The 13,081-nt window shown below is 33.8% G+C and overlaps 4 protein-coding genes across 5 annotated transcripts; 2 read left to right on the top strand and 2 right to left on the bottom strand.

Annotated features, from left to right (window-relative positions):
• Positions 1 to 165: 165 nt before the first annotated feature.
• LOC124440576 (beta-1 adrenergic receptor-like) lies at positions 166 to 1,717 on the bottom strand. The gene has a single exon (XM_046990971.1). It carries the CDS (start codon positions 1,611 to 1,613, stop codon positions 534 to 536), a length of 1,080 nt encoding a protein of 359 aa, XP_046846927.1. The 5' UTR covers positions 1,614 to 1,717; the 3' UTR covers positions 166 to 533.
• Positions 1,718 to 3,730: 2,013 nt separating this feature from the next.
• Positions 3,731 to 7,632, top strand: LOC124440581 (adenosine receptor A2b-like). The gene is given in 3 exon segments (XM_046990980.1): positions 3,731 to 3,938; positions 6,276 to 6,863; positions 6,865 to 7,632. Coding segments are annotated over 2 exon segments (1,158 nt in total). The 5' UTR covers positions 3,731 to 3,938; positions 6,276 to 6,311; the 3' UTR covers positions 7,471 to 7,632.
• Positions 7,633 to 8,136: 504 nt separating this feature from the next.
• LOC124440579 (39S ribosomal protein L45, mitochondrial-like) lies at positions 8,137 to 10,264 on the bottom strand. 2 transcript variants are annotated; one of them, XM_046990976.1, is made up of 8 exons: positions 10,190 to 10,264; positions 9,867 to 10,116; positions 9,688 to 9,746; positions 9,533 to 9,585; positions 9,017 to 9,115; positions 8,883 to 8,931; positions 8,624 to 8,776; positions 8,137 to 8,301 (listed from the first exon to the last, which is right to left on the bottom strand). In XM_046990976.1, the coding sequence occupies exons 1-8, from the start codon at positions 10,232 to 10,234 to the stop codon at positions 8,152 to 8,154; spliced, it is 858 nt and encodes a 285-aa protein (XP_046846932.1). In that variant the 5' UTR covers positions 10,235 to 10,264; the 3' UTR covers positions 8,137 to 8,151. The 2 variants fall into 2 exon arrangements, with proteins under 2 accessions (XP_046846932.1, XP_046846933.1); XM_046990977.1 differs by lacking the exon at positions 8,137 to 8,301 and having other exon boundaries at positions 8,695 to 8,776; positions 8,879 to 8,931.
• Positions 10,265 to 11,690: 1,426 nt separating this feature from the next.
• On the top strand, positions 11,691 to 12,665 carry LOC124440526 (opsin-VA-like). Its single transcript, XM_046990920.1, has one exon. It carries the CDS (start codon positions 11,691 to 11,693, stop codon positions 12,663 to 12,665), a length of 975 nt encoding a protein of 324 aa, XP_046846876.1.
• The last annotated feature ends 416 nt before the right edge of the window (positions 12,666 to 13,081 follow it).

Raw genomic sequence — 13,081 nt, 5'->3', positions numbered from 1 at the left:
CCCTTTTCTGTAAAAACTAATGTGATAACTGCATAAACAATGAAAATTCATCTTTTCTGCTAAATGACAAGCTTAGAGCTTTGTAGACAAACTTGAAAATAAAGAATTCAAGAATGTGTTGAAAAGATTTACGGCATGTAAAAAGACAAAAGTACACACACATACTACCGCAAAACATGATTGCTTCCATTGTCAACTTTCTCTCTACATTATTGTAACGGTATTCTTTATATTGCGTGCCAAATATTTGCTTATTTTAAAAGACCAAAATGTCCTGAAAAGTTCATGTTATAATTACCTAAAGCACATATAATGCTGTCCTCATTCTTCTTGCTATGAGACTGAATTACTGGTAGAGAAACCAAATTTCGTTCCAATGCCAGTCAAAAATGCAGACAAACGCAAGTCAAGAGGAAGAGATAAATCTAGATTCACTGCCTGCTACCTCTACCGAAGTAACCGAACATATTATATTTCCGCAATAAACTACGACAACTTCTATGAAAGTGTTTGAGAATGAAATGTTTCCATGTTTATAAATCTGCTCGATGTAAATTTCTTCTGTTGTAGCGTTTTCTTTGCACTGACTTGAATTCATACAAGGGCAAATTGAATTTCCTTTCGTTTTCGTCACTTTCTTTCATTTCAGTTTTATTTACGTTCTTTGGGCCAAGTCCGTGGTATTTATGGCAAAATGTCTTCTGAAGAATTTTTCGAAATGCCCTTTGGTAGCTTTTATCGAAGCAAGCGTATATGATGGGATTGAAAAAGCTGTTTGCGTAAGGTAGAATTATGACAATCACCGTTTTCAAATATTTCAATGTCTTCCCTAATGGGTCATGGATTGGGATCCATATTGGTATATTTGAAAAATATAAAAATGGTCCCCAACATACTATGAATGTACTAACAACAATGAACAGAGTTTTAGTGGCTTTGAGATCCTTATAGACTGAGTAATGACTTGAAGTTGGATCCCGCATTAAAACTCTGTTGGATTTTTTGAAATGAAGAATTGCAATGCGAAATATCATAGCGTACATCACAATCAAGATCAGTAAAGGAAGAAAAAAAGCAACAACCGGCGCTATGGTGTAGAATATCTTGTTGTAATTGTAGCATTGATTGCGGTCAATGATGATTCCTTTATCTCCAAAAGGCAGCATGGCAAGACTTGCAAGCAACGCTGCTATTATCCATACAAAGACAATTACGTATATCGCAAGTCTTTTTGTCATCCTCTCGCAATATACATACGGACGACATATTTTGAAATAGCGTTCAATACTAATTACTGTAAGAGTAAAGATAGAAGCTGCTTCACAGAAAATATCAATCCAGATCCAAAATCTGCACAGTGTCATGGTAACTAGGCTTTTACGAAGTCGAAGCTTTTCACTGAACAAAGTAAATAAACGAATGGTGACACTGAGTAAAGCTACAGCAATATCTGAAGTAGCAAGACAAGCCACAAAAAAATTGATCGCTGTTCTCAGACGACTGTCATAGTATATTGCCATAAGGACCATAGAGTTTCCAAGCAACGTCATTATTAACGTAATCATCAAAAATGCAATTTTAATATCAAGAAAGGTTTCGTCATAACTCAACATTGTCCCATTTTTACTTGAATTTGAAGGTTACCATTTTGCTTTGTCATCTCCTCACAATCGCTCGGCGTCGGAACAAACAGTTTTTATCAAGTTTATCGTAAGCACATGCTTATTATCAAAAGAATGACATCCACTAAGGGGGTGTTTACATGAATCCGGAATGACTTTCGATCCGGAATGAACTCATTCCACTTTAAAAGAAATCCTACTGCATGTTTACATGAATCCGGAATGAGTCACAACTCGATCCGGATCGAGTTCATTCCTAGTTTCATTCCGGATCGAAATTTACTTTTTATCTCATGTAAACGCGAATTGAGTTTCATTCTGGAATGATATTGTGATTAATGACGAAGCACGCATGTGCCATGGGTATTGTCTTCTGGCAAATTGAAGCTTGTAAGTAAATAAAGAGGCTAAATGGGTTAAAATGAGTGCGAAGAAAAACAACAATTAGTTTCATGTAAACACGGATTGACATCACGTTTCGATCGGGATTGAAAGTCATTCCGGATTCATGTAAACACCCCCTTAATGATATGAAATGAAATGAATACAACCCTTTATCTGTTAATTGGCTATTCGCAGAAGTGCTGGTTAATAATTAAAATTTAAGTATTAAGGACGTTTGAAAGTTCAGACAGTCAAAGTTCATTATCTGACTATATATGTTATTATTATATGAAATAAACATTGTAAAATGATTAGTCATCTTTTGTCCTCGTTTTTATTCATTTATTGTATGGAAATCATGTTTTCTTTTGTGATGTTTGCAGAAATTTCAAATGAAATTCTAGTATCCTCAAACTCAAGTAAAAATGAGACAAAATTTTGCGTATTTATAGAACCCTTATTGATGCTCAAATTGTATTTTTGTTTATTACATTAATAATGACGCTGCCCTTTTGACAATTTTCCAAACGCTATTCTCCTGACAAAAACGAATGAAAAAAGTAAGTTGTTCAGAATAGGAAACATCTGAGGGTACTGTCAAGTATTGACGATTAGTTTACAATGAAAAACCTTCTCAATTCTGAACAAAATTTTATGGAGGATATTCTCTTCGTTGAATTATTTTCACTTTGCAAAGACAAGTAGTGCCGTCGTTCACTCCTGTTTATTGCAGATTATGTTTGATTGTGAAATCATGATGAATAAGTTCATAAACTCCCATGTGAAAGACCAATATCAGAATCTAACTCTCCCACTCTTGAGCGCGAGTCCCTGGATGGAAGATTTCTTTCGGCTCAATGAAAAGTAACTTCAACTATAGACTTTTAACCATTCTACCTTTTCATCTCTTTGACATATTTTATGCACGTAGGATGTGTGCGCTGCTTTTCTTTACAGCCTGTGTTTTTTTGTAAAGTTTTCGCCGGAGGAAATTAAATTTAGGATATTAAATTCGGTGCAACAGATAGAGAGCTACGTAAGCAACAAAAGAAACAGAGAAGGTTGTGTGCTGTTTTCTCCACGCACACCCTTGCAACATTTTCACCATTTGACCGGTATTTCTCTTGAAAACACGCTCGTTAAAAATGATCTATTCTTGTTAACATGGTTCTGGCGAAATTTCATTGTTTGGTAAATCCTAACAGAATTACTGAAAGTCATGAATTGAGCGCTCTCATCTTCAGAAATCATTATACAGGGAGTACAAAAAACCTGCAACTTGTTGAAATGAACTTATGCTTAGAATTTGCATGAATCAGCATAAATTGATCCCCAAGCAGACGTAAACGTAATTGAAAGGAATCACATGCTTGAAATTTGCAATGCGCTGTTGCTGCAGTTCGTATGTTTTGTAAACGGACTGTCATTTTGATATGATTGTGCGTTTGCAATCAAGGTGCAACTCACTCAGTACTGTATATTGATTTGATTACTGGCTGTAGTCAGCTTGCTTAGTGTTACTAATGTATTGGTCAGAAAATGTCATTGACTGGCTGCCATACATGGTAATGACTAATGAAGTGGAACTTTTGCTTGCTCCCTAATCACTACACTGTGACCATTGAGTGTGACTTTTTAGAGAAATGACGTCAGAAGTAGCGGTTGAAACTTACATAAACCATCAGTGCCATCTTGCGTTATCAATCACTTTTACATATGTCAAGAAGTATAAACGAGTGGTTTTTGAATGGAAAAACTTTAAATCCTATGTACTTCGAAGAACCATAGCAATTGTTTGATTGAATCTCTGATACTCGAACGTAAAACATCACTGGCAAACGACGAAGAAGAAGAGTCAGGCTGTTAAACAATTTAGTGCATTCAACCATACAGTCAAGACGAAAGTAAAGTTTACCGCAAATTGAAGTCAAGGTACGAGTTCACTACTTTAAAAGCTCAGTTTATTTTGCAATTACTTGCTTTCTAGTGCTGTTTGCGGCAAGCTAAACACATTTTAATTCGACTTTTCAACTTTAATCTAGACAACAACTTTGCCTAACAAACATTAAGTCTTTGCTAAGGCACAGCACTGAAGGGACTATAACGTTAATAATGTATTTCAACCTTTTACATACCAAAACATATGTTAGTAATAGTAATTATTAATAAAAAGCCATATAAAATGAATTAAATCTACAGCGCAACCTTGATTCCAACTTTGCATTCATGCCCTATTCTTGGTGTGCAAGCACGTCATAGCCGCCATGTTGGATGAACTAAACAAAGGATTTTCCTTATTTACAATGCAAAGGCCATTCAACATGGCGAACATACCATTGTTCTCTTACACCCAGGGGAATGGTTGCACACCACTTATTATGGTATTTGAGTCGAAGGCCTGTTTCATACGTCGCATTCTACATGAGCCGAATGCATTCAAAACAAAAGATAATGAGGAATTTTACCTCATTTTCTTTTGTCTTTAATGCATTCGGTGCATGTAAAATGCAACGTATGAAACAGGCCTAAAATACAACGTATGAAACGGGCCTAAGATCGAATTCAAACATCAAACTTTACATTTGCATGCGAAGTACATTGAAGACAAAAGAAAATGAGATAAAATACATCCAAGGTGTATAAAAGTCTTAGACTCTTTGAAATCACCCGACGTTGAGAATTTCTTTAATTAGCATAAATTGATCCCAAGGGAAGCGTTAACGTCATTGGAAGGAATGCTTGGTATTTGCAATGTACAATAGCCGCAATTTGCATGTTCTTTTATTTTGTAAAGTGTTCCCAGGTGTTTGGAAAATTACTGTACAATCAAAGATGAAAGTTTTTACTTTCCACACACCCAGTGCATTAATAATGTTGCTCCGTTCATTAACATGACATGCGAAAGTCACAACATTTGAACAAACAACTATTTCTATTGTTTATTGCCTATAATTAGAAATCATTACATCAGTGACTCAGTCAGAGTCTCTTTTCTCCACAACAAATTGTTGCACCATTAGGATCATATAATCATTCTTACATTAAATTTATTTTGAATTTTAACTTTGTTCACATTCTTATTTGAACTTCACTAACGTTCTTGCGACCTGTAAATTAGAGCCGTGACGTTTAAACTTATTATTTAACAAAATTTCTCAATACCATGAAGGTGATTAATTTTCAAAATAACCAAGAACATTCGACAGAACCCAAGCTCACTTGTACGGTGATAATAAAGTATAACATTATTTTAAGTTCAGTAAATTAGGAAACGACTATCCTTATCTCTAATTTACACATCATAAAAACTTCTATAGCTCCAAAAATAAGCACGCAACAATAATGTAAAAAGAATTTAAATTGCAGTTTAATAGAGATCTTTTGTGACAATATATATATATATATAGGAGATTTTAAACCGCTGTCTTTCACAACTAGATGTTCACACTGGGAAATCATTTGTCCACCGCCATACTTCAGATATAATTTGTATAACAAGCAACCAGAAAAAATTCATATATTTTTCTGTACTTGTGGATTTTTAATTTCTAGTTCTTACATAATTACGCGAAGCATTATCATCGCAATTGCGTTTTGGAATTTTAAAATTTATGATTGAATCCCATAAAATTGACGTAGTAATTAAATTAACGAAAAACAGAAGACAATAACAAATCTTTATTGCAAAATAACAAGAATGGATTTATGTTTGTATATGTGGATCTTTGAAGGCACAAACGATAACGTGAATAATCTGATTTTTATAATTTTAGGATAACCAAAAATTACTCTATTAAAATTAACGATAGCATAAATATCATAAATTGTTAAATGAGATGGTTGTCTCTCGCAATGGATATATGTAGTAAAAATGAGGATGTCATTAAAATCAATGAAATTTTATTTTCTAATAATTTTATATATAATCGAAGATGTATGGAAGAATAGGCAAATTAAGGCCAACGTTTCTTTACACCTGGGAACACACGATTCCCACAAACACATAGTTTGGACACTTATCTATTCCGTTCCTTCTGTATCCTAAACATTGAAAGAACAATAGTAACTAGACAATTGAATATGGGGACTGTGAATGCTGAAGAAGGTGAATTTCATCATAACCAAATTTGGCGTGGACAATTGTGCAGCAAATCAAATGACTAATGAGCAAAAACTTTATCCAACCCATACATTTGTATATACTTTCTCTATTTATACCATGACATATTGTGGTATGTTAATATTTTCGTCGCATAATATAATTTCTAGGTCGAACTAAAAGAGAGTGACATTAAAGGAAAAGTGATGTCTTCAAACTCAAGTGAAAATGGGACAAACTTCAGTATTAATGCAACCCTTCTTGATGTTCAAATTGCATTTCTCATAGCTACGATAATAATGTCGGTTCTAGGAAACACATTGGTTATTATGGCAATATACTTCGACAGACGTCTAAGAACAATAAACAACTATTTCGTGGGTTGCCTTGCAGTTTCAGATATTCTTGTTGCTTTAATCAGTGTACTAATTCGTACACTAATTTTACTCAACATAAGGAAGCCATTTTCTGAAAACCTAGTTGGCATGCCATTGTGTAGATTTTTGATCTGGATGGATACTTTCAGTGAATCAGCTTCTACCTTCACTCTAATACTTATAAGTATTGAACGTTATTTCAAAATATGTCAGTCGTTTCTTCACCGCGAGAGGATGACAAACAGATTTGCGAAATACGCAATTGTCATTCTATGGATAATAGCAGCGTTGCCTGCAAGTCTTGCCATGGTGCCTTTTGGAGATAAAGGAATCACCATTAGCGGAAATCATTGCCTTAGTGAAAATAAGGTCTTCTATTTAGTGGCATCAGTCCTTTTTCTTTCTTCCTTTATTAGTATACATTGTGATTTTCACTATAATATTTTACACTATATGTAATCCTTCCCAACAATTTCATGAGACAAGGTTTCTGAATTCTGGTACCAGGCAAAATGATCAATACCCAAGCAGTGATGAAGTCAAAACCACAAAAACTATGTTTATTGTTGCCATTGCATTCGTAGTTTGTTGGGGACCATTTTTCATTCTTCTTATGTTAATTCAATATCGACCTCGAACCTTTAGGAATTTAGGAAAGAAATGGCCCATTTTGAGAGTCGTTTTTCTCTCAATCCTCCCAAGCGCAAACAGCTTTTTCAATCCCATCATCTACGCTTGCTTTGATAATAGTTACCGAAGGGCATTCAAAATAACTCTTCTAAAGATGATTGGCTGCTTTGGAAGTCGTACGAATTTCGGAGACTTAAACCAAAGGAGAGAAGGTCCTTCCTGGCATGAAATGTATCCAAATCCTCGTATCTCCATAAAGATAACAAGTCCCAGTTCGACAACACCTGAAAACACCACATCCTCAACAGAGCTCAATGATAGTCGAGGAATTGGAAATAGTTTAAGTGTACCAAGATAACGAAATGGAGAATGGCAACATGATATAAACACTAAGGATAGAAATTACAATGAAACTCTGTAGTGATTTATAGTATAAAATAAAAATTTATTAACAGCATGTCTTGACCGTTAGTATACTTACAAAGTGTTAATATACAGTTCAGTGTGACTGTCATTGCTATTTCCGGCAGAGCAGTTTTAATATCAAAATTTTTCATAATGAACGTAGTGGCGTCGCCGGGGAAGGACTGGGAAGGACGGGAAGAACTTGGAGGGGGGCGTTTAATCAACCCAATTATTCCAAAAACCAATTTTGAGATTTTACCAATTATGTCGAGAAACGAGGGGGCAATGAATCCAATTTCAAACAGCCGTAACAATAGTTGCTTCATGTAAACGGGCACATGGCAAAGTAAATATAAGAAATTGCATCCTTCGAGCATCGTTATCCATAAGATTGACTGGAATTCACTTGTAGTCACATCCAACAGTAAGCTAGGTATATAAAACTAGTGGCTTCTTAAATTATATACAAAACATGCCTGTGAGAAATAGGTTTGGGAGAATACATGTTTAAGATGCGCATGCCCCAGAACCCTCATTGAAGTCGGAAACCGTTGCCTCTTGCATCGTCCCCCAATTTAAAGAACCTGACGACGCGACTAAATGTACGCATCACACACACTCAGCTATGATCCATTTATTGTTTTGGATACAATTTGCCACAAATTCTCCATGCACCATTTTTGTCTGATAGATGTCTTTCTAAAACTATAAAATCTAATAGCTCTCTAGGTTCTTCAGAATCTCCAGCGATCACTCGTCCATTTTGATCTTCGACAGCAAAAATCTAATATGAATATATTTCTATTTAGAATGTGGTGTACCTAATTAATGCATAAATTTGAATGAAATATATTGAAATATGCCAAACATGTTTTAATCCAAAATTTTCAGAAATATTTCCATGGAATGGTAGGTTAGAATTATTGTTGAAATTATCTATCTACATCATCAGTGCATCTCATAGATTCGCTACCACCAGACTATATACTTTGCAACAATATCTAACTGTTAGAAAACATAGTTATACAAAAATGTCTGAAACTAATTAATTTACTCAAAGAAGAGGCTGATTGTTTATTAAAATAACTTGTTGAAGTTAATCTTACTTGCTTTATTTTTAATCGCACGACAACTTGAGCAAAAAGATTGTCTTTTATTTCCATTGAAGATATGACTGCATAAACAATCATGGCGCTCCATTGATGAAATAAAGCGCCAATGAAACTTTCTTTTGGCATCAAAAATTCCTTAACAAATCCCTGCCAAACAAGCAAATATGTTGTAGATGATAAAGATAATTTTAATAAAATATATATTCATGATTAGAGAACCCAAACAGTTCAATTAAAGCAAAAAATTACCTACATAATAAGCATTAAGCGTTGTATTTTCAAGAAGACCTTTCATATCACCTCTAGGAAAGTAAGTAAGGCATAACTTTCAATTTTCACTACACAATGTATAATACTTAGCAAATGATGTGAAATGCTTTTTCTTACTTTGTCAAGCATTCATTGACATCAATAAACAGTTTTTCTGCTTCTTTTGCAAACTCTCTCACTTTAAATGGCTTCACAGATCTTTTTATCATTCCTATGCTAAGTTAATGGGTGGAAAGTTATCTTAAAATGTGATTTATTATTATTGCTCAGTCTGGAAATTAAATTGTATTTCTTAGTTGGCGATCCTTAGTTGGAACTGAGGAGTTATTGCTTTGTGAAAAACAAGCAATGATTGATGATAAAAGATCATCAAAAAATCAAGAACCTTAAGCTCATGTAAGTTTTCAAATTATTCAATGAAAAAAACAACAAGTAAAAGTAAAACAGGCTTTACCTAATACACATAGTATACATGGCTGTGCAACACATTGCACAGCAAGACTTGTTAATCACTGAGTTATGAAGCTTAACACTTAAGCTCTTGTACAATGCTTTTATGAAAAAAAACTTTGGTGTGCACACAAAGACATAATTTCTAAACTTGATAATTATTAATGTAGAATTCTCATTCACCTGTATGTTGATATTAAAGTATCTTTAAAGGACTGCCATCTCTGTCTCCAACCCTAATGAAGCACACATTAACACAATAAGATCCATTATGATGACATTATCATAGGAAGATATTAGTTTTTAATTTGGGTTTTCTCTTCCCTGTCCAGCAATACCTCAAAAGAAAAGATAGATGACTTTTTCAGAATTGGATTATACGATGAAAGCATTCCACCTAGCAGAAATCATGATGGAAATGTTGAGAAATAAATTCATGAAAGTATAGTATTCCTAACCTGACTTCATCAAAATACTCTATGACCATGTACCTATATTACGTATGTATACCTGTTACCTGTACTATCCATGACAATTCTGTTCTTATGTTCATTATATTTCATAAGTTTCTCTGGTATTTCCGGTTTTTGAAACAAGTTATCAGGTATTGATCGTCGCCTAGGGACTGTAACACTTCCACCGAATGAATCGTTGTCCCTTTGCTCTATGAATGGTGAATTTTTTCGTGGATACATTTCGAAACTTGAAATGTGAAGAAGACGACATTGCACAGAATTAGAGCATTTCGTTTTGAAAGGCAACAAAAGCTAAAAAACACACATATCATTTTCACGTAATACACAAACATTTTCTTTTATACAATTAAAAAAACTTACGGACCTTTCCATTTAATCGAATTACAGCAACATGTTTTGCGACAGCCATATTGGATTTATGAAAACGTCATGTAAGCTCGTTACATAAAATGATAAACACGTGACTCCGTGAGTGAATTGTGATCAATGTTTGTGATCACTACCAGTGGCCACTTTACAAAATTTTAGTATACAAACAATTGATTAACATAGCTGAATTAAAATTACGTTGGCTGAAGTCGTGCTGATATAATTAAACGCCATAGTTATTTTTATTTCATTGTATAGAAACAAAACGTTCATAGCAATTCTTCATAGTGATCTAAACATTCAATGAGACACTGAAGAAATCATAATTTTTCTGTCTTTGATGCTTAATATAATAATTCAATTTCTGTTGATTGTATTCTGCGAATGACCCGTTAAATGTAGACAAGACAAGAGGAGATAGGTTTCTACCAAAAGTTAATTGCAATGACAGTTTATGAATATTACTTGAAACAGTTTTCAACTCAGCTTGTCCGCTTTCAAAGGTTTTTAATCGTATTACTGTTATGCACATTTATCTGAACATATTTAAATGCACATTTATCTATTTAATGCACATTTATCTGAACATATCAAAATATTTAAGCCGAGACAGCAGTGTTTGCTTAATTAGCTTTATACATAGATAAGAATCTTACGTTTATTCAAGTTAGATTTGATGCTGGATTACGTTGAAAAATTTTTTTTACGTTCTATCAAAATTTTCATTCTGTTTGTCCTGGAAAGAAAACTGACGTGACGGTCAAAGGAATAAGACAACAAAATTTATTTTATCCTAGAGATGATCACTTTTTTCATGAGAAGAATTCTAGCTGTCTCTATTAATTAGTAATAGTAGAGAACCATAGAAAAATGGAGAACTGCTAGAAAAAATGGAGTTATAACTTGTAAACTGGAGTTTTCGTAATTGGTATGTGCCATTTATACGTGTGTCTCTATTAATCATATTTAAGGAAAATTTCAATCACCCTGAAACTGTGTGATCTTTTTCTATTTTTAAACAACCTTCTCTTTCATGATCACTGGCACCCTGTTCTTCATTGCTTTCGGAAAAATTAAAACGGTTATCGTGAATATTTACATCTGGTACTGTATTTATAACAATTTCAACCGTATCATATAAGTTTAAGATTTTAAATGCCAGAACGTTGAAAAATTTAGACATCTATATGTTAGACAAGAAAATATATGATTACTTCCTTCACACTTAGAATAAAATCACAGTTGATACTTTCATGTTGGCAGTGCTCTACAAAGAAAATATAATTTTTTTTTATCTCATGATACATATGTATTTTTCTCATATGGCTGATATGAGTTATCGTAGCCATTTTTTCTGCTAGCACCTGCGCATATCCTCATTCTTCATATCAGACAAACTCATCTTTATAAATTGTGCACTCACAGCGTACATTGCAAAATTGTAAGTGTGTCAAAGCCAATGATCAAAGCACTTTTAACGAGTAAAATATATTAAAATGGCGGAAACTATTGTTTCTAATCAGGTTGCAACTGTTTTAACTGGCTTATTTTCGATCATTTTTAGCTTCGGTGGATTGGCAAATTTTCTAGTTTTGATCACGCATATTGAATATCATAAAATCCTGTTAAAGGATTCCAAAGATATTTTCACATTTAGCTTGGCATTAAATGATTTTTTAATGTCGACAGTTGTAACCACTTTTCCTCTTTCTTCAGCAGTCAAAAAGAGATGGACAACAGGACAGTATGGATGCATCGTTTATGGCTTCACAAGTACTTGGATAGGACTTTCTTCAATGTTACAACTAGCTGCAATAGCTATTGAACGCTGTTATAATTTATCTCAGTTCTTGCATTATACAAGAAGTAAAGTTCGTGCAGTTTATACTGTTTTGTCTTGTTGCGTGATCTCATTTTTTGCAAGCTTGATGCCACTTTTTGGACATTCAAAATATACTCTTGAAGGATATGGCTTGCACTGCTCAATTGCTTGGGAACGATCACATATTTGGTATTGTTCATTTCTTCTAATTTTCTTTTTTGTTCTTCCTTTATTTTCAATAACGATATCTTACATCAAAATACTCCTTGTCATTCGTGGAATGCATGGAAAAGCAATTCAGATATGGGGAATAAATTCTTCGGAAACATTAAAGACTTACACTGCTCATGTGAAGTTTACCAAGCAGTTAATGGCTGTAACTTTCGGCTTTCTGATTGCATGGACACCATACGCTGTCATTTCTAGTGCGCATGTGCTAACCAATGTGAGATTTGAAAATGCATTATATGAACTGCCGACGATATTTGCAAAGACGGCAAATGTTTATAATCCTATTATATACTTCTTTATGTACAGAAGTCTTCGTCGACGCGTTTCTTTAGTTTTGCGGAGAATGATGAAAAGTGTAACGTCAAGGAAGTCACCAAGTGCAATAAATTCCATAATATATATTGGCAAATTTTCTTAGTTTTTACTTGGTTCATCTTTCCATGGTTATTAAATATTCAAGCTGATCCGGATCCATTTGTATCTTTGATCTAGCAACACTTCCAATGCAAACAGACGAGGAGTCAGCTGTTGGCGTTGATAATCATATATATATCTTCTAATCTTCTATCACTGTAAAGTACACCCCACTATATTCAAATATTGAAGCGAAGAAGGAGTTGTAAATTTTCCTTTCTAGACAAACCTCTATCTTGTATTCTGTACAGTGTGGAGTGTACAAATCTTTTAAAAGTTTGAAGTCACGTATTGTCTACTTTTGTAAGGTATGCCTTACTTCAGCAAACAGCCGAAAGCCACTGGCCTCTATTATTATAAACTCTCCTTTCCCCCAATTATGAAATATTTTCAAAAAGATATGATGTACAGCATTTTAAT

Source organism: Xenia sp. Carnegie-2017, unplaced genomic scaffold (assembly GCF_021976095.1).
Source record: "Xenia sp. Carnegie-2017 unplaced genomic scaffold, XeniaSp_v1 HiC_scaffold_2, whole genome shotgun sequence".
NCBI lineage: Eukaryota > Metazoa > Cnidaria > Anthozoa > Malacalcyonacea > Xeniidae > Xenia > Xenia sp. Carnegie-2017.
This window is presented reverse-complemented; position numbering and strand designations above follow the sequence as displayed.